Source organism: Odontesthes bonariensis, chromosome 19 (genome assembly GCF_027942865.1).
Source record: "Odontesthes bonariensis isolate fOdoBon6 chromosome 19, fOdoBon6.hap1, whole genome shotgun sequence".
Classification (NCBI taxonomy): Eukaryota; Metazoa; Chordata; class Actinopteri; order Atheriniformes; family Atherinopsidae; genus Odontesthes; species Odontesthes bonariensis.
Genome location: NC_134524.1, coordinates 5,175,399 through 5,197,234, shown reverse-complemented (window position 1 = coordinate 5,197,234; position 21,836 = coordinate 5,175,399). Strand labels below are relative to the sequence as shown.

At 40.5% G+C, this 21,836-nt stretch overlaps 2 protein-coding genes across 2 annotated transcripts; both read left to right on the top strand.

Annotated features, from left to right (window-relative positions):
- Window positions 1-225: 225 nt before the first annotated feature.
- Window positions 226-7,308, top strand: LOC142368510 (ladderlectin-like). Its single transcript, XM_075450699.1, has 6 exons — window positions 226-322; window positions 455-549; window positions 4,030-4,139; window positions 6,406-6,540; window positions 6,637-6,748; window positions 7,004-7,308. The coding sequence occupies exons 2-6, from the start codon at window positions 489-491 to the stop codon at window positions 7,069-7,071; spliced, it is 486 nt and encodes a 161-aa protein (XP_075306814.1). The 5' UTR covers window positions 226-322; window positions 455-488; the 3' UTR covers window positions 7,072-7,308.
- A 6,994-nt stretch (window positions 7,309-14,302) lies between these two features.
- LOC142368557 (ladderlectin-like) lies at window positions 14,303-16,541 on the top strand. The gene is made up of 6 exons (XM_075450764.1): window positions 14,303-14,329; window positions 14,418-14,517; window positions 14,896-15,002; window positions 15,655-15,789; window positions 15,877-15,988; window positions 16,237-16,541. The coding sequence occupies exons 2-6, from the start codon at window positions 14,454-14,456 to the stop codon at window positions 16,302-16,304; spliced, it is 486 nt and encodes a 161-aa protein (XP_075306879.1). The 5' UTR covers window positions 14,303-14,329; window positions 14,418-14,453; the 3' UTR covers window positions 16,305-16,541.
- The last annotated feature ends 5,295 nt before the right edge of the window (window positions 16,542-21,836 follow it).

Genomic DNA, 21,836 nt, shown 5'->3' with positions numbered 1-21,836 from the left:
TTAATCTGAATTTAAGGAGCAGAGGAGGCAGCTGAGGAGGAAGCTGGATGTTCAGTCAGCATCTTAACTAAACACCTCTCAGAGAACAACACCCTGTCATTTCAAACATGTTCCTGCTAATCAAAACAACTCATTTCATGCACCACGGTTGAATGCTTTGAGTACTCACCAAGGCCAGTTCCATGTTTGTTTTCCTGCATTTGTTGTTGATATGGCGTGTCTGGTTCCGGGAGCTAACGGTATATAAGAGCTGGTCTGTGACCCGTCAGCACCACACAGGGAAGCTGAGGCTGCAGGCTGACACTCAACTCAGGAAAAGAAGGTCATTCTGCTGTTGCTCTGCTACCAACTCTCCTACTAACTTCTACAATTTGTTCTTTGGCTTCAGAGTCCCTCTTGGTTTTTGGCATTGCAACAGAAATATAATTAACACCGCTGCCTGTCTTCTTTGAAGGTGATTGTTGTCTTTGATCTGCACCGTCTCCACCATGAAGTTGCTGACTTGGTCTTTCCTTCTTCTCGCCATGGTGGCTTTGAGCAGAGCTGCTGGTGAGTAGCTCTGTCTGTGCATACATCTGCATTCTGATTGTGAGTGATAGAAAGTGAGTTTTCCTTTTCTTTGGCTGCAGACTTTAGACTTTAATGTAATGTGATTAAATAAAAGGAAAGAGCATCATAAAGAAGGTCAGAGAAAGAGTTATCTGCACACATCCAGGCTACACATGATGTGGAAATAACTGTGAGTTGAATATATGCGAGGGTAAAAACATGCATCCTCTTTAGATCCCACGGATGAACCCAGTGGTGTAGTCTACCTTTTTGAGGTGGGTATACTGTATAGTTGGCCAGTCATAGGCCCGTGGTACCAAACTAGGGGTCGGGACTCGGGACCCCTCGGGACCAATAGTAGCCCCTTAATGCACGCCGTACCTCCAGTGGCGCGCTGTAATAGTCATTGAAAAGTTAAGTACCATAGTACTACAATACTATGACATAACACAGGGCTTTTAATAATGCACTACGACTTGGTCATTGCCATTCTGGTAACAGCACATTTATAATGCTCTCTTAACGTGTTAAGGGACAAACATGTTTGTGGGGTCGCAGCTTTGCACTTACCTGCCCCTTGCATGCATGAGGGACAGCATAAACTCACTTTGATTGTGTGGACTGTGTGCTGTGTATCTCAGTGGCAATGGGACTCCCTGTGACACTTAATCTTTGTACTCATCCCTCATAGAGCGAGGCCTAACAGAGTGATTGTTTTAAAACAGCAGAACACCATCACATCTTGAGACAGGTTGTTTTATATATATATACACAAGGGCTGTCAGAATTAATTAATTGTAATATATATATATGTGTATTACATTCGTTTATATATGTAACATACATAAAAAAAATATATATACACACACATCCATTTTAGTTTTCCACCTTCCACTCCTATAGGGGGCGCTGTTGTGCGTTAGAGAATCACCGCTTTCAACTAATACAAAGAAGAAGAGTTTCTATGGGACGTTATTGTCAGTGTTGCCAATTTAGCGACTTTGTCGCTAGATTTAGCGACTTTTGGCCATCTCTGGCGACAAAAAAAAATAATCTAGCGACTTAGCGACTTTCGGGCTCAATCTGGCTGAATCTAGCGACAATTTAACTTGTTTTGTGAGTGACAAATCAGTTGCCCCGCGACACCAAACAAGCCGAGACAGAAGCACTGCAGGACGGCGGCAACCCGGCATACCGTCATTTCCTGTCAAAACGGCAGTTTCAAGCTAGCTACAACTTCCTGTTTTAGAAACAAAAGCACCTTTTTATCGTAATGGCTTTCCCTATGATAAAAGGCAACGGGTATTTTATTTTGTCAAAATAACCGGAAGTGCGTTGCTCACTGCGGCTAGCTTTAGTGGCGCCAAATTCGTCGGAACAAAATTGTAAATAGCCGGTATTTTGGCAGGTTTTTAACACGTTGGGGATCTAAACGACTACTTTCTGGCCTTGAAAGTTTCAAATGTTGCTAAAGTTTACAGAGTTTAGAGCTGAAATCAGCTTCAGGCCGGCTGATTTCGGCTCGGGTAGGAGCGAAAATATATAATATGGGCGTGGTTACGTCACTTATGACGTCATGACGCAATCTAGCGACTTCTAGCGACTTTTCAGAGAGCCAATAGCGACTTCTTGTGATTTTTTTTGGCAACACTGGTTATTGTCAAAAAACTGATAGTGAATCGCTGGGAGATTGACTGACTGTCGCAATTTCTGAATGAATGCTATTCTGAAGTGTTGTCGTTGTATTGTTAAATTATAACAAGGCTTCCATGAGAAGTGGTAGTTGATGAAACGTGGCTGTGCTATTCTAAATGTTGAAAAACGAATTTTAAGTGGGTATACTGAGCATTTTAGGTGGGTATACGGAAATCCACCAAATAAAAGAGGTGTGTATACGCCGTATACCTGCGTTCAACGTAGACTTCACCACTGGATGAACCCGAAGAAGAAATTGATTCAGAAGGTGAGTTCAAGTTTCCTGGTAAGTCCTTAAAAACCCTCCTGGAATGGGACATGCTGCTGTCATGAATACATTCACCACATGGACTGAGTTAGCTTCAGTGTGAGAACTGTGTCAAACTGCGCTGTTCTTCCACACTCTTAACCCGAACTAGTTGAGTTTACTAGAAAATCGCGTGGAAACCCGTTGCCTTATCCCGTTTAAGTTTTTACAACACATGAAACTAAACCTTTTAAGTTGTATTGGCATAGATAACTTAGACATATTCAAGTTTACATTAGTAATCTTTACTCAAAACCATTAGTTCACATAACTTATCTCTTTTCTGAGGTCTAGCCAACCATTTTAGGTCAAATGCACATAAACACATATAAAAGCACTACTTGACATAATTTGTTAATATAAGTAATGTATCGTCTTCAAATTTAATTAATGATTTATACTGTTTTGATTTAGACATTGTATAAAATATTGAAGCAATGGTAGAGGTGGAGACAGGAAAGGTCTCAGTCCAGACTCTCTTGTGCAGCAAGCACTTTTATCTTGACAGGCAATTCACAGGAACAATAGTGAATTACAATCAACTCACATATTTTAGATCAAGTGGTAGTAACTTTCTGTCTCACCACTTTCAGTTATGGTGCAGATTTAGTTCAAATGCAACACGAACAAAAACCTTTTACTACACCGTCACTGCGTACAGAACATAAACATAAACAGATACAAACTCTACCACAGCACTAAATACAGCACATAAACGGAGAACAGAGAGCACCCATAATGCAATGCGGCAACACACCCACAGCACGCCACAATATATTGTTTAAAAAGAAAATTGTATGGGAAGGAAGAAATTAAAAAACACTTTTAAATTGTTCAAGTTATTTTATTTCAGAAAACACTGAAATTAACAAATAAAAATGAACACAAATAATTCACTGCAGCAATAATGAATTAAGACTGGTGCAGTCTTAAGCTAACCTTTAGCAAACGTTTAGCAACCAGACCGATCTTAATAATTGCTTTACACGCTCTTCCGTCTACTTAGTGTAGTTAAAACTACTTTAAAACATCCACAGTTTATTTTTAAATACACAATTCAGTTTTCTCCAAAAATCGAATAGGTCACGCTCTCACACAGGACAGGTCTTGACTCTCAGTTGAACTTCAAATAGGCTCCGCCCCTCCCTCACAGAACATAACTTTAAATGTAATCTGTGCTTAACATGATCATTGCAGTATATATTTTCAAATTTCTAATCCAAATAACTAATTTGATTTAGTAATTACATAGATTTTTACAAAACATAATAGAATAAGTAATGAACACTAAAACGTTTAATTGAAAACAATATCTGGGGAAGCAGGAAGCTCAACGGACGCGGAAGGTTTGTGTGGATATTTCCAGATTCATGCTAAAACATAACACGCTCATGAACACAGTAACAGCCTGAACGATGAAGTTTAAAGATAAGTGGATTTTCAGCTGTTTTATACACTCATCCCTGTCTGTTCTGCAGGAAAGAGTGACGTTGTCAAGAGGGCAGCACCCTGTAACCAGGATCGGACTAGAATCAATGGCCGCCTTTTCATCTACATTTCGACACCTATGACTTGGGCTCAAGCTGAGGTAATATGAGCAATTTCTTGTGCGGTGCTGAATTACTACCAGAATACTAAGTCCTGCCCTCTCAGGGTTGGGAATGAGATCCTTCTCCAAGCGGAGGAGTTCAAGTATCTCGGGGTCTTGTTCACGAGTGAGGGACGAATGGAGCAGGAGATTGGCTGTGTTCGAAACCGCATACTTACATACTACATACTGCATACCGCATACTACATACTGCATACTGCATACTCATCGATCACACAGTATGCAGAGTGGTTACGTACAATGCATTTCACTCCTGCCCGAGCCGAAATCAGCCGGCCTAATGCTGATTTCTCTTAATCTCTAAACTCTGTAAACTTTAGCAACATTTGAAACATTTTCAGGTGAGAAAGTAGTCGTTTAGATCCCCAACGTGTTGAAAATCTGACAAAATACCGGCTATTTACCATTTTGTTCCCACGAATTTGGCGCTCCTAAAGCTAGCCGTAGTAAGCAACGCACTTCCGGTTATTTTCACAAAATAAAATACCCGTTGCCTTTTATCATAGGGAAAGCCGTTACGATACAATTAGTGCTTTTGTTTTGAAAACAGGAAGTGAACCTACCATCGTTGTAGCTAGCTTGAAACTGCCGTTTTGACAGGAAATGACGATCGGCGACGTCACGTTACGTTGCATCTTGGGTAGTTTGAGTATGAGTATAACCTCATGATGCATACCCAACATTTCGGAGAATCTAGTATGCATCCGGGAACTTCTCGCTTACTCAAACTCGCATACTAACTAAACAAGTTAGTAGGAGTAGTATGCGGTTTCGAACACAGCCAATGACAGGCGGATCGGTGCGGCCTCCGCAGTGATGCGGGCTCTGCACCGGCCCGCTCGATTTACCGGTCAATCTACGTTCCTACCCTCACCTATGGTCACGAGCTGTGGGTAGTGACCGAAAGAACGAGATCGCCAATACAAGCGGCCGAAATGAGTTTCCTCCGCAGGGTGTCTGGGCTCTCCCTTAGAGATAGGGTGAGAAGCTCGGTCATCCGGGAGGGGCTCGGAGTAGAACCGCTGCTCTTCCGCATCGAGAGGAGTCAGATGAGGTGGCTCGGGCATCTGGTTAGGATGCCTCCTTGACGCCTCCCTGGTGAGGTGTTCCGGGCCCGTCCCACTGGGAGGAGGCCCCGGGGAAGACCCAGGACACATTGGAGAGACTACGTCTCTCTGCTGGCCTGGGAAAGCCTCGGGGTCCCCCCAGAAGAGCTGGAGGAAGTGGCCGGGGACAGGGACGTCTGGGTCTCTCTGCTCAAGCTGCTGCCCCCGCGACCCGATCCCCGGACCAGCGGAAGATGATGGATAGATGGATGGAATACTAAGTCCATTCAGATATTGTCATAATATCTTGTGTCCTTTTTTTATTCAGGTTGTCTTTCACTCATATTATACTGTGCAAACGTCTGACTGATCTTTTTTTCTGACATATCTTTCTTTGTGTGTCTTTTTAGTCGATGTGAATTTTCAGATATAGATTTGTAGACATTGTAGCAACTGTTTTTAACCAACAACATATAGTTAGTAGGGCTGGGCAAGTTAACTCATATAATCGCTTTACCTTGTTAATTATTTAACGCCGATAAATATTTTATCGCGCATTAACGCAGGTTTTATTATTGTAAAAGTCTGTTGCTTTCTGCTGCAGAACCACCAAACATGGAGAAGGGTACGGAACTTTTACTCGGCCATTTTCATTTTAAAGTTGGACATCACCACTACAGGTGCTCCTCGGTTTCTGTGTGAAGCTCACGGAGCTAACTGGCGCTACTTCCTGTTTTACTGGTTTCAACATAAAAGCACGTATTTCAAAATAAATTTAAAAAAAACTCCTGCATTTACAGCCAAGTTGAATGGTCTTCTTAGCGTAGTAGTTCCAGTCTAAAATGTCACTTAAAGGCAAAACACACAACTGATAGCAGCAAGTTATTCAAGGAAACAGACAGTGGAGCGAGGCTTCTACATAAAAACTACAGAAAGATGCTGATGTTAAAAGTGTGTTTGCACAACAAATGTTATGGCACTTTCATTCATATGGCAGCACATTTAAAATAAAACTAAATGCTAAAAGCTATACACTACTTTTGGATTCATTTTTGGATTTTGCGTACAAATGCGATTAATCGTGATTAATCAGGGAAATCATGTGATTAATTAGATTAAACATTTTAATCGTTGCCCAGCCCTAACATATATATATATAAAATTATATCTGTCTTCTTTTTGTCCCTCTCTTTTTGTAGAGAAACTGTATCTCTTTGAGGGGAAATCTGGCATCTGTCCACAGCGCTCAGGAGTACCATGGCATTCAAAGGCTTATACTGAGCGCCACTTCTGCGTCCAAGGAAACATGGATTGGAGGCTCTGATGCAGAAGAGGTATATAATTCACCTGCACAAGATCAGAGTGTTATTCAAAATAATTTTAATAAAATTCAGACGGTATTCTTCACTGATGTCACTGATGTCCTCTAGGAGGGTGTTTGGCTTTGGGCTGATGGTTCATCCTTCAAATATTCTCACTGGTGCCAAGGAGAGCCTAATAATGCTGGTAAAATGCAGCACTGCTTGCAAATGAATTATTCAGGTAAAAACTATTTCCAAATGTAAAAGCAATGAATAATAATTAGTGAGTGTAAATTTTTTTGATCTGCTGTTATAGTTTGAATAGATGACAATTAATATAACTTGTATATTATAATTAATTTTAACATCGTGTGTTAATTGGAGCTAACGCTGTTTCTCTCTAAATAAACTACATAGATAATGCCCTCATCAGTGTAAATGTTCAGGGTTCAGTTCTTTTACCTCCAGCTAACTACCATGTCTTTGGTACTTACAGATTCCAAGTGCTGGGATGATTATGGGTGTGACACCCGCCTTCCATCTGTCTGTTCCATCAGAAAGTGATGATTCCTGGCTGACTTTTCAACATAAAGGAGTTTCTTTATTGATATTTTGCATTTTCATTTCTTTTCTTTCTATCTAATGTTGCTAAAAGAATGAAGGGACGAGTGCTGAACGGTCTTTTAGGTCTTGTGGCTTTTATGAGATCGGACTGAATGTGTTATGGAAAGAACTTTCTTCTGCAAAATCCCCCTTTTTCCTTCCTTTTTGCAAAATTAAAACGCTTAAGCATTCAAACAAGCTTGTCTCTGAATTTGTTATACTTCTTATTTTATTGGTATAGCTCACATCCTTTATCAGAAGCACAGCTGACGTAAACTGACTCTTTACTATGTAATATTAGGGGTGGGAATCTTTGGGCACCTCACGATTCGATTACGATTTGATAAGAAAACGATTGTTGATGGGTCTTTAATTGATGTAAATTGATGCACTTTTTCGCAACATTTCTTTTTGTCTCACTGAATAAGCATTCATAACTTGCAATTTTGAAAAACAGTGCATTTGTAATAAGAAACAAGAGTTTAATTCATTTCCATAATATTTTATGAAACTAATGGAATTGCGTGCAAACTGGAAAGTTACGTCGGGTGGAATCGAGTTAATGGAGTTAACCCCTCAAGTGTTTCCACAACAATCTTTGTCCTTTGGAGATGATTTGAAGGCACTCTCTCCCCTCAGGCCTCCCCTCTATCTGCTATGACTTATCTGGAGGACGTTAACATCCTGGTGCCAACGAGCAAAGCTATCAGGGAATAAACAAAAGAACCCTTCTTATGTGAAGGTAGAGTAATGATCCTCAGAAACAACAAATATTTCTTCTCCTTTCTGGATTATTAAAACTGTGTTAACTGTGTCTTAAACCTTTGTGCCGGTTCTTTGAGGTTTTCAATGATAAGCTGCATTTTGATACATTTTTCAAAATAGTACTAATTATACATCGTACTAACTATCACATTAAAAAAATGGGAAACAGTATGAAGTTTAATCTTGCCAATTTTAGATATATTAGAGGGTCCCTCACAACACAGGCCTCACATATGTACTTAAGTGCCATGATTTTACCACACCTTATGTATTGTATTTCGAGTTGGTCACAGGGCTCAAAAACAGCCCTGCGGCTGCTTCAATCTATGTATAAAAGTGCCCTCAAAATTCATGATAAAAAGCCAAGAAGGTACCACCACTGTACGGTTTTAACTAAATATGACATTCTTAATTTTGATAATCAAATATTTTATAATAATGTTTGCTTGCTATTTAAAATAATCCATGGTCTTTCAGCTCCTCCCCTAAGAAAATTTGTTAGGCTATGCTCTGATAGAAAGACACGCACCTCTCGATCGACCACTAGAGGAGAGTGCTGTATCCCCAAATGCAGGACCTCCTTTGGTAGGTCAGCCTTCTCGTCTGTAGCTGTGACCCAGTGGAACTCGTTACCAACAGACATCATAACATGCTCTGGCCTAAAAGCATTTGCAAAACGGACCAAAAAATGGCTCTAAAGAAATCAAACCTGTACACATGTATGAGGAGTGAGTGTGAGAGTGGCTGGCCCAAAGAGAGTGAACGAGCGAGTGGCTGGCCCAAAGAGAGTGAAAGAGCGAGTGGCTGGCCCAAAGAGAGTGAAAGAGCGAGTGGCTGGCCCAAAGAGAGTGAAAGAGCGAGTGGCTGGCCCAAAGAGAGTGAAAGAGCGAGTGGCTGGACCAAAGAGAGTGAAAGAGCGAGTGGCTGGCCCAAAGAGAGTGAAAGAGTGAGTGGCTGGCCCAAAGAGAGTGAAAGAGCGAGTGGCTGGCCCAAAGAGAGTGAAAGAGCGAGTGGCTGGCCCAAAGAGAGTGAAAGAGCGAGTGGCTGGCCCAAAGAGAGTGAATGTTGTGTATCAAATCAAATCAAATTTATTTATATAGCATATTTCATGTACAAAAAGTTCAAAGTGCTTTACATAAAATAAAAGTATTGCAGCAGGGAGTGCAATAAGCATTAAAAATACATAAAAGAATATAAAGAGAAACAAATAAAATCATTTAAATAAGAGATGTTTTTTATTTTTCATTTATTATACTCGTGCAAAAAGTGGAACAACTTTTACTGTGTATTAAATTAAATTATAGTGATTTATATGTGAAAATGTATGGTGAAATGGTCATGTGCTCATGTACCTTTTAGAATCAGTTTTGTTACACCAGCCTGCTCAGGGACTACAGGTGGAAATTAGCATTTCCTGCTGTAACCTGGTACAAAGCATCTTTCCTCATGGTCAATGTTTATTGTACACGGTCCCTGTTCAAATAAAAACATACCATACCATACTAAGGAAGATATCATCAATTAGAAAAATCACATTGCCCTCTAGAGGTCAGTAATATTGAGTAGTTAAACCTAAAATAATGAAGTAATCAGACATTTATATGAATCAGCCCAATTGTTAACCGATGTTCCCTGTTATGTTTTTTTTGTGCTACATTGTGTTTAACATTGAAACAATGAAAATTCATATATCCTAACTTTACAGATATAATCTGAATTTGGAAGGTATTCAAAATTCCTACTCGTGATCCGTGTTATGTCAGCTCAGAGTACGGTGTTTATGACCTTGTTATTATTACACGTTTATTTTATGTCTGAATTACTGAAAGACATGTATAGCAGTGGCGGCTGCTGACTTTTAAAACAGGGGAACAGGGGAAGCCCATATTACGCGTTCAGGGTTGTAGTGGCTCGTGCCATCCCAAAGCAGAAGATAGCAAAGTTAAAAAGAATTAGTTATAACATAGCTGTGTCTAGTATGACAAGTATGCCCAGCAAATACACAGAAACAAGGTATAGACTTTGAAAATTCACACAGCAAGGCCAAAATCAAGTATGATCGTATCTAAGGCCTGTAAATGGCTGGATCAGAATCTTTGGAACATTTTTCCCTGTCATAATGAATACTTAGAGTTTGATGGTGGTAAGTATTCTTAAAGGTAACATTTGTGAATGGGCAGCATGAATTCTGGAAAGAAACAACTAAAAGTATTACAGCACTTTCACAGACAACAAGTCTCTTTCGTACCCGCTTTGGGACTGAAGTTCCAGCGTGCTTCTCCCTGCTTAAAAATTCGGCTGCCACAACATCTCTCATGATGGACAAACACTAACTCCAATCATCACGACACAGCCCCTCATACTGACACGCCCACGTCTAATCTACCCCCAGAGACGCCGGGCTTCCGGAAGTGATGAGTTTTTGTCCATTAAGCCAACGATGACCTAGAACTGTAGAAAAAAACTTGACTTTCCCGCCCCCTCCTGAAGCCGGCGTCCCTCGGCTCGGAAGCCTGGCTGTTAGTGGCGGCTTCATAACATCATTTCCTCAGTGAACGGCGGCGATTTCAGAACAAATCACTTCATTAAGCTACAGGACAACATGTTGGAGTTATGAAAGTAAATGCAGTGTTGGGCATATCTTGTGTTTTGTGAATAACTGTTTTATCGTCAATTTAACATTGAAGATGCAGCAATTTCGCCAGAGAATGGGAGACGCTGTCCGGCTTCCCGTGTTATCTCTGAATAGCCGCGGCTGATGTATAGTCTCCAAAAGGCAGTCAGAGTAGATCAAAAGAAGGAAGCAATGTAAAAAATAAAGTGCAGCTTCCTGCAGTGTTGTCATAGGACCACTTGGTGTCAGTGTGGACAGTCTTCTGATACTTTTACAGGTTTAACAGTTTATCAAAGGGCTTTAAATCCAGTGTGTTTGAGTAGAGAATGCTTTTGGAAAAATGCTGATTAATTATGGTTATCAACTGCTTCTGGTTGAATGACTGCATTCATTTACATGTGAGGCAACTTCATGAATGGTAATCTACCTTTCTATTTATATGCGGATCAGTGTAATGTTTAGCTTCTGACACCAGATGTACAGAAGCTTCAGAGAGTTTGTGAGTAACAACCAAAAACCCACTGGTGCTGGACAGTGGGCTCCTGCGGTCTCTGTCCGTGGTGCTGAACTCACCGCAGATCCACTGACTCTGACCACTGAGGGGACTGTGTACTTTTAAACTGAGAAAGTAACACGAGCTGACCTGTTTTAAGACCGAGTTAAATGGTTCACACTCAGATAGCAGCTTTCTAAGCTTGTCCCGGTTTAACAAAGCGCATTACATGAGTTCATTCACCCAGACAACATGTGAATTACCCAGTGATGCTGTAACATGTGGAAACGCTGGGGACTGAAACACAGATGCTCCAGCTGGAAGGCAGCTGAGCCATGGCCTTTTCATGAGGCGGGCTGCACAGTGGTGTGGTGGTTAGAACCATTTCCTCACAGCAAGAGGGTTCCAGGTTCAATTCCCAGCTGGGGCCTTTCTGTGTGAAACCTTAAGCTGTAATGAGTTTGAAGAAATAATTCATGCTATCTTCAAAATGTTTGATTTTACATAAAATAAGAATTTCAACAGATGTATTTGTCTCAAAGAGTCTGTGATGAACTTGTTCAGTCATTGTTACACAGTATAAACCGTTGTGGTGAAGCGTTTAACACAAGTTAAACAGATGTTTTAAAAAAGATAACAGACCGTGGAGAAGTACGGTTGCTCTTTTGGCATGTTGTGTAATTTTTTCCTCCTCATTCAGGCAGCTCTCCCATGCATGCTAATTGTTCACTGCTTCTTGTAAGAATTCCAGTAAAACATTTCCTTAAATGGAGATGCTTACATATTCTCAAGTCACACGAGCCGTGCAGCGCGGCGGCGCGTCACATGACTCCCATGAGGCGCTGCCACTTGCAACAATGAAGGATGTCACAATGCGGCCTGTATCTGTTTATTTCTAAAACTTAATAATTAATCAACAAGCGGTCTGGCGGACGGCCAGATATCCGGTAATAGGGGAGCCCCCCCTTCAAGGGATGGATCCCAGACATCCCAAAAAGAGGGTGGGAGGAAGGGGCTTGAAGTTGTGGGTCCTTGGGTTGTGGCTCTCTGGCTCTCTGGCTCTCTGGCTCTTTAGGCTCTCTGGCTCTCTGGGCTCTCTGGCTCTCTGGCTCTCTGGGCTCTCTGGCTCTCTGGGCTCTCTGGCTCTCTGGCTCTCTGGGCTCTCTGGCTCTCTGGCTCTCTGGGCTCTCTGGCTCTCTGGCTCTCTGGGCTCTGGCTCTCTGGGGTCTCTGGGTTCTGGCTCTCTGGGCTCTCTGGCTCTCTGGCTCTCTGGCTCTCTGGGGTCTCTGGGCTCTCTGGCTCTCTGGGCTCGTGGCTCTCTGGGCTCTGGCTCTCTGGGCTCTGGCTCTCTGGGCTCGTGGCTCTCTGGGCTCTGGCTCTCTGGGCTCTGGCTCTCTGGCTCTCTGGCTCTCTGGGCTCTGGCTCTCTGACTCTCTGGGCTCTCTGGGCTCTCTGGGCTCTCTGGGTTCTGGCTCTACTTCTCTTTTCTCATAAAGTGATGTGTTGAAAGAATGTGTGATGCAACACAGTGTGAACATTCAAAACTCTGATTATCATCATTTAATATGTCACCATGATTGGACTTTCTGAATGTGTATACGTGCAGTCGGCGTGGATGTACAGTGCCTTGCGAAAGTATTCGGCCCCTTTGAACTTTTCAACCTTTTGCCACATTTCAGACTTCAAAGTTAAATTTAAATTTTTTTGTGAAGCATCAACAACAAGTGGGACACAATCGTGAAGTGGAATTAAATTTATTGGATGTTTAAAACTTTTTTGACAAATACAAAAACTGAAAAGTGGTTGTGCAATATTATTCGGCCCCCTTGCGTTAATACTTTGGAAAGCCGCCTTTTGCTGCATTTACAGCTGCAAGTGGCTTGGGGTATGTCTCTATCAGTTCTGCACATCGAGAGACTGAAATTCTTGCCCATTCTTCCTTGCAAAACAGCTCGAGCTCAGTGAGGTTGGATGGAGAGCGTTTGTGAACAGCAGTCTTCAGCTCTTTCCACAGATTCTCGATTGGATTCAGGTCTGTACTTTGACTTGGCCATGGATATGTTTATTTGTGAACCATTCCATTGTAGATTTGGCTTTATGTTTTGGATCCTTGTCTTGTCGGAAGATAAATCTCCGTCCCAGTCTCAGGTCTCTTGCAGACTCCGACAGGTTTTCTTCCAGAATGGTCCTGTATTTGGCCCCATCTATCTTCCCATCAATTTTGACCATCTTCCCTGTCCCTGCTGATGAAAAGCAGGCCCAAACCATGATGCTGCCACCACCATGTGTGACAGTGGGATGGTGTGTTCAGGGTGATGAGCTGTGTTGCTTTTATGCCAAACATATCCTTTTGCATTGTGGCCAAACAGTTGGATTTTGGTTTCATCTGACCAGAGCACCTTCTTCCACATGATTGGCATCTCCCAGGTGGCTTGTGGCAAACTTTAAACAAGACTTTTCATGGATATCTTTGAGAAATGGCTTTCTTCTTGCCACTCTTCCATAAAGGCCAGATTTGTGCAGTGTACGACTGATTGTTGTCCTATGGACAGACTCTCCCACCTCAGCTGTAGATCTCTGCAGTTCATCCAGAGTGATCATGGGCCTCTTGGCTGCATCTCTGATCAGTCTTCTCCTTGTTCCAGATGAAAGTTTAGAAGACGGCCGGGTCTTGGTAGATTTGCAGTGGTCTGATACTCCTTCCATTTCAATATGATTGCTTGCACAGTGCTCCTTGGGATGTTTAAAGCTTGGGAAATCTTTTTTTATCCAAATCCGGCTTTAAACTTCTCCACAACAGTATTTCGGACCTGCCTGGTGAGTTCCTTGCTCTTCATGATGCTCTCTGCGCTTTGAACAGAACCCTGAGCCTATCACAGAGCAGGTGCATTTATAAAGAGACTTGATTACACACAGGTGGATTTTATTTATCATCATCAGTCATTTGGGACAACATTGGATCATTCAGAGATCCTCACTGAACTTCTGGAGTGAGTTTGCTGCACTGAAAGTAAAGGGGGCCGAATAATATTGCATGCCCCACTTTTCAGTTTTTTATTTGTTAAAAAAGTTTGACACATCCAATAAATTTCATTCCACTTCACGATTGTGTCCCACTTGTTGTTGATTCTTCACAAAAAATACAAATTTTATATCTTTATGCTTGAAGCCTGAAATGTGGCAAAAGGTTGAAAAGTTCAAGGGCGCCAAATACTTTCGCAAGGCACTGTACCTAGTTCCTCATTTTGTGAAGATGGAAAGATAATAAACCGTATTTAAGAGCTGCTCTTTGACAGGTTCGTTACAAAGCTGAAGCCGCAGGCTGACACTGAATATCAGAAGAGACGGTTTGTATCTGTCATTGGACTGAGAGTCACAGCTGGTTGTCCGTTTGACACATAGACGTTATAACATTACTGTCTGTCTTTATTCAAGGTCTCATCATCATCTTGAAGCTGAACCATCTCCACCATGAGGATGCTGACTTTGCCTTTGCTTTTCTGTGTGATGATGGCTCTGACCAGAAGTGGCTCCGGTAAGTGTGTGTTCCTACAAGAACTTGGAAAAAAATACAGACAGCTTAATACACACAGTGGTGTGGCGGTTGGCACCGTCGCCTCACAGCAAGAGGCTTCCAGGTTTGATTCCCAGCTGGGGCCTTTCTGTGTGGTTTGCATGTTCTCTCTGTGCATGTGTGGGTTCTCTCTGGGTAAATGGATGGATGGAATAAAAAACTAGGGAAGGAAAAAATGTTTATAGCAGAGATCTGAAATGTCTTCCCAGAGTGAGACATAGAACAGGCACAAGCATGAGTGCATTTATGAAATGGATATAAATGTATTATATCAGCAGGTTAGGGGATAAAAATGCATTCTTAAGCGATATGTTGATGTGTCTTTATTCACTTTTTAAGGAGAGAGTCATGTTTTCAAGAGGGGAGCATGTAACCCGGGTTGGACTAGCATCAATGGCCGCTGTTTCATCTACATTCCAAGACCTAGGACTTGGGCTCAAGCTGAGGTAATATGAGCAATTTCTTGTACTGTGCTGAATTAGTACCAGAATACTTAGTTCATTCAGAACGTTTTAGCAACTCTTTTTAACAAACAAAGTACAGTTAGTTACAGTTATTTCATATTATTCTAATTTATTAGTTTAACCCTCATACCTGATTTAAAACACAACTTAATTTCTGAAAAGGGACATTTTTGTCCCCTTTTAAAACGACCTAAAAACAGCATATGTTAATATTTTTTTCCACTTTTTTTTTCGTAGATATTTTATTCCACTTCAGTTCTGATCATAACTACCCAGTTTTCAATTATTTTCAAAAAATGAACCCTTTAAATACTGGTTTATATGACGTAAACGCCAGTTTCTGTCAAAAAAACTCACAAAAACTGCTATATTTTCAATATATAGAATGCAACGTGGAATTGTTGAGGGGGGATAATTATGATCTGGGATGAGTCAATGATCAGCAACAACATTGATTTTTAGGGATTTTTGATTTTTTTTTGCTATGTCTGATTTAAAAAAAAAAACTCCTTAATTTCTGAAAAGAGCTATTTTTGTCCCCTTTTAAAACGACTATATATACGGTATATATATTATATAAATATATATATATATATATCTATATAGTTTTATTTTTGTCCCTCTCTTTTTGTAGAGAAACTGTATCTCTTTGGGGGGAAATCTGGCATCTGTCCACAGCGCTCAGGAGTACCATGGCATTCAAAGGCTTATACTGAGAGCCACTTCTGCGTCCAAGGAAACATGGATTGGAGGCTCTGATGCAGAAGAGGTATGTAATTCACCTGCACAAGATCAGAGTGTTATTCAAAATAATTTTAATAAAATTCAGACGGTATTCTTCACTGATGTCCTCTAGGAGGGTGTTTGGCTTTGGGCTGATGGTTCATCCTTCAGATATACTCACTGGTGCAAAGGAGAGCCTAATAATGGTTATAAAGGGCAGCACTGCTTGCAAATGAATTATTCAGGTACAAATTATATCCAACTGCAAAAGCAATGAATAATTTGTGTGTAATTTTTTGATCTACTGTTATAGTTTGAATAGATGACAATTAATATAACTTGTATATTATAATTAATTTTAACATCGTGTGTTAATTGGAGCTAAAGCTGTTTCTCTCTAAATAAACTACATAGATAATGCCCTCATCAGTGTAAATGTTCAGGGTTCAGTTCTTTTACCTCTAGCTAACTACCATGTCTTTGGTACTTACAGATTCCAAGTGCTGGGATGATCATTTGTGTCACGTACGCCTTCCATCTGTCTGTTCCACCAGAAAGTGATGATTCCTGGCTGACTTTTCAACATAAAGGAGTTTCTTTATTGATATTTTACACATTCATTTCTTTTCTTTCTATCTAATGTTGCTAAAAGAATGAAGGGACGAGTGCTGAACGGTCTTTTAGGTCTTGTGGCTTTTATAAGATCGGACTGAATGTGTTATGGAAAGAACTTTCTTCTGCAAAATCCCCCTTTTTCCTTCCTTTTTGCAAAATTAAAACGCTTAAGCATTCAAACAAGCTTGTCTCTGAATTTGTTATACTTCTTATTTTATTGGTATAGCTCACATCCTTTATCAGAAGCACAGCTGACGTAAACTGACTCTTTACTAGGTAATATTAGGGGTGGGAATCTTTGGGCACCTCACGATTCGATTACGATTTGATTAGAAAACGAATGTTGATGGGTCTTTAATTGATGTAAATTGATGCACTTTTTCACAACATTTCTTTTTGTCTCACTGAATAAGCATTCATCACTTGCAATTTTGAAAAACAGTGCATTTGTAATAAGAAACAAGAGTTTAATTCATTTCCATAATATTTTATGAAACTAATGGAATTGCGTGCAAACTGGAAAGTTACGTCGGGTGGAATCGAGTTAATGGAGTTAACCCCTAAAGTGTTTCCACAACAATCTTTGTCCTTTGGAGATGATTTGAAGGCACTCTCTCCCCTCAGGCCTCCCCTCTATCTGCTATGACTTATCTGGAGGACGTTAACATCCTGGTGCCAACGAGCAAAGCTATCAGGGAATAAACAAAAGAACCCTTCTTATGTGAAGGTAGAGTAATGATCCTCAGAAACAACAAATATTTCTTCTCCTTTCTGGATTATTTAAACTGTGTTAACTGTGTCTTAAACCTTTGTACCGGTTCTTTGAGGTTTTCAATGATAAGCTGCATTTTGATACATTTTTCAAGATGGTACTAATTATACATCGTACTAACTATCACATTAAAAGAATGGGAAACAGTATGAAGTTTAATCTTGCCAATTTTAGATATATTAGAGGGTCCCTCACAACACAGGCCTCACATATGTACTTAAGTGCCATGATTTTACCACACCTTATGTATTGTATTTCGAGTTGGTCACAGGGCTCAAAAACAGCCCTGCGGCCGCTTCAGTGTATGTATAAAAGTGCCCTCAAAATTCATGATAAAAAGCCAAGAAGGTACCACCACTGTACGGTTTTAACTAAATATGACATTCTTAATTTTGATAATCAAATATTTTATAATAACGTTTGCTTGCTATTTAAAATAATCCATGGTCTTTCAGCTCCTCCCCTAAGAAAATTTGTTAGGCTATGCTCTGATAGAATGACACGCACCTCTCGATCGACCACTAGAGGAGAGTGCTGTATCCCCAAATGCAGGACCTCCTTTGGTAGGTCAGCCTTCTCGTCTGTAGCTGTGACCCAGTGGAACTCGTTACCAACAGACATCAAAGTATTTGCAAAACGGACCAAAAAATGGCTCTAAAGAAATCAAACCTGTACACATGTATGAGGAGTGAGTGTGAGAGTGGCTGGCCCAAAGAGAGTGAAAGAGTGAGTGGCTGGCCCAAAGAGAGTGGAAGAGCGAGTGGCTGGCCCAAAGAGAGTGAAAGAGCGAGTGGCTGGCCCAAAGAGAGTGAAAGAGCGAGTGGCTGGCCCAAAGAGAGTGGAAGAGCGAGTGGCTGGCCCAAAGAGAGTGAAAGAGCGAGTGGCTGGCCCAAAGAGAGTGAAAGAGCGAGTGGCTGGCCCAAAGAGAGTGAAAGAGTGAGTGGCTGGCCCAAAGAGAGTGAAAGAGCGAGTGGCTGGCCCAAAGAGAGTGAAAGAGTGAGTGGCTGGCCCAAAGAGAGTGAACGAGTGAGTGGCCGGCCCAAAGGGAGTGAAAGATCGAGTGGCCGGCCCAAAGAGAGTGGAAGAGCGAGTGGCTGGTCCAAAGAGAGTGAAAGAGCGAGTGGCTGGCCCAAAGAGAGTGAAAGAGCGAGTGGCTGGTCCAAAGAGAGTGAAAGAGCGAGTGGCTGGCCCAAAGAGAGTGAAAGAGCGAGTGGCTGGCCCAAAGAGAGTGGAAGAGCGAGTGGCTGGCCCAAAGAGAGTGAAAGAGCGAGTGGCTGGCCCAAAGAGAGTGAAAGAGCGAGTGGCTGGCCCAAAGAGAGTGAAAGAGTGAGTGGCCGGCCCAAAGAGAGTGAATGTTGTGTATCAAATCAAATCAAATCAAATCAAATTTATTTATATAGCACATTTCATGTACAAAAAGTTCAAAGTGCTTTACATAAAATAAAAGCATTGCAGCAGGGAGTGCAAGAAGCATTACAAATACATAAAAGAACATAAAGAGAAACAAATAAAATCATTTAAATGAGAGATTTTTCATTTATTATACTTGTGCAAAAAGTGGAACAACTTTTACTGTGTATTAAATTAAATTATAGTGATTTATATGTGAAAATGTATGGTGAAATGGTCAAGTGCTCATGTACCTTTTAGAATCAGTTTTGTTACACCAGCCTGCTCAGGGACTACAGGTGGAAATTAGCATTTCCTGCTGTAACCTGGTACAAAGCATCTTTCCTCATGGTCAATGTTTATTGTACACGGTCCCTGTTCAAATAAAAACATACCATACCATACTAAGGAAGATATCATCAATTAGAAAAATCACATTGCCCTCTATAGGTCAGTAATATTGAGTAGTTAAACCTAAAATAATGAAGTAATCAGACATTCATGTGAATCAGCCCAATTGTTAACCGATGTTCCCTGTTATGTTTTTTTTGTGCTACATTGTGTCTAACATTGAAACATTGAAAATTCATATGTCCTAACTTTACAGATATCATCTGAATTTGGAAGGTATTCAAGATTCCTACTCGTGATCCGTGTTATGCCAGCTCAGAGTACGGTGTTTATGACCTTGTTATTATTACACGTTTATTGTATGTCTGAATTACTGAAAGACATGTATAGTCTCCAAAAGGCAGTCAGAGTAGATCAACAGATGGTAGCAATGTAAAAAATAAAGTGCAGCTTCCTGCAGTGTTGTCAAAGGACCACTTGGTGTCAGTGTGGACAGTCTTATGATACTTTTACAGGTTTAACAGTTTATCAAAGGGCTTTAAATCCAGTGTGTTTGAGTAGAGAATGCTTTTGGGAAAATGCTGATTAATTATGGTTATCAACTGTTTCTGGTTGAATGACTGCATTCATTTACATGCAGTGGCGATTCTAGAGTCTGTGGGGGCCCCAAGCAAAAAAATCCTAGGGGGCCCTACCGACCGGTGTTCGTCACCAAAACATCTGACACCAACGAAAAATGTATGAAATAAAACCTCTTTTTATTCCAAACATGTTCCAAACATGAGAAACATTGTTATTTTTAAAATATACATATAAAGAATAAATAAATAACTAAAAAAGACTACGTTGTCTACGTTGGCACTTGATATTCGCCTGTTGCTATTTATCTACCGGGTGTAGCTGGCCATCCAATAATAATTGTGTTCATTTAAAGATTCTTTGTGACAAGTAAAGCTGTTCATGATATCGATTTCATAAGTATGGTTTTTATTTTCCACTAGCCATTGAATTTCCGGCGAACGTTGCCAACAATCACAAACACTCTGAGGGGCTTGTTCTCCGCGAACATAGCCTACAGTGGAACTTGACGTGAGTTTGACGAAGTCAACAATGCAATTATGGAATTATAGAATGGCATGTTAACTAGACAATCTTTGACTAAATCATTTAAATTGAACTGTTCAAAGAAAACATGTTCACCACGAACGTTCGCCACTGTTTGAGACAGTTTATAAAGTAACTAGACAATCTTTGATTGAATGCACCTCAGTGCAGCAGCTGTAGTCTGGTTGCATGTATAATGAACACTCTGATGGCCAGAATATAGGATCTGCACTTTAATGCCAATAAGAGCAGAGGGACACAGTGAGCAGACACACAGGCATAAGCTCTCCCTCAGCAACATCACACGCACCTCCCACCTTCTGGGTTTTTAAAAGAAATATACATATATAATTACAAATAAAATGTACACACTAAAATGTGCCATTAGCTATTAATTCTGCTTTTCAAAATTAAATTAAGAACAACAATGAAAAACAAACAATACAAAAATATAACATATATAAAGTGACTTGGGTCCCTGTTTAAATAAAATAAAATAAAAATGTTTTTCCTTTGTGCACCTTTGACATGTATAACACACTGTGGATATCCCTCTAATGCAGACCATATAGAATTAATTATAAAATTAACAGCTTTAACAATTTAATAACAAATGCAATGACAAACCTATAAGAGCAGAGGGCCACAGTGAGCAGACACACCAGCTCTCCCTCAGCTACTGCAACGGGTAGGAAAATATGCAAATGAGGTCCAACTCGGACCAAACAGGTAGAAAACGATTTTTTTATAATGACTAAAACACATCAAAACATTAAAGACAACCTGGCGCTACATTTACTGGACGTTTTCAACTAAACAAACAACTTTTAAACACGCTAGCTTAATTTAATGACAGAGGTTTCTTCCTGTTGAAAGGGAGTCGTTTCTCTCCACAGTCGCCTCAGGCACGCTCAGGACGGGAGATTGGACCGAAAAAGAAAAGTTTTCAGTGCAATCTGTTGGTTTCCTTAGCTAGGAAATTGTTTTTGAATTGGCTCTATATGAACGAATTGGATTATTTTATGAATAATTATGATTACAATTAATTGAATTCCAATTGGCTTGAATTGGACTTTATTATCTAAGTGCCTTGAGATGACATTTGTTGTATTTGGCGCTATATAAATAAAAATGAATTGAATTGAATTGAGAGCATCCCAACACAGCTTACCATCACACGCACCTCCCACGTTCTGGGCACAAAGGTGCGGTGACGCTGTACATGCGTCATACACCGTGCATCGTCAATTAAGACCCCCGCTGCAACAAGTAAACCGGAACTATGTACGATGTCAATAAATCAAACAAAAATAAAAAATAAAACAGAAATAAAGACACTAACACATAGTTTTGAGAATGTTCACCTTGCTAATAACAAAATAGACATTTAAATTATAATCAAAATATTGGCACAGCTACATCAGCTCTCGGGGCCCCCTAGTGGCTCGGGGCTCCAAGCAGTTGCCTGCCTTGCCTGTTGACAAGGTGCGCCTCTGGTCACATTGGCTGAAAGAGGACACATTTCCCTACTTTTTAATGCTAAAATTATTTCTGTGGCTTAAAGATTTTGGAAACAGTGAAAGGTTAAAAACTTTTTCGTGAAGAATCTTTTTGTATTCTTCCAGTCTGGTCATGTTTTAGGTTTTGTGTCATGTCTCAGTTTAGTTAAGTTTAAAGTTCCTGTTTAGTTTTTGCCATGTTTGACATGACATAAGACAGGCCTCTTCACTTGCTGTTTGGAAATCCCTTCTTAAGACCCATCTTTTTTCTTTGGCCTTTGGCACAAATCTGAGATGTTTTGACTTTGTTTTATTGTGTTTATATTTTAATTACTTTAGCACTGCTTTTATACTTGACCTTTC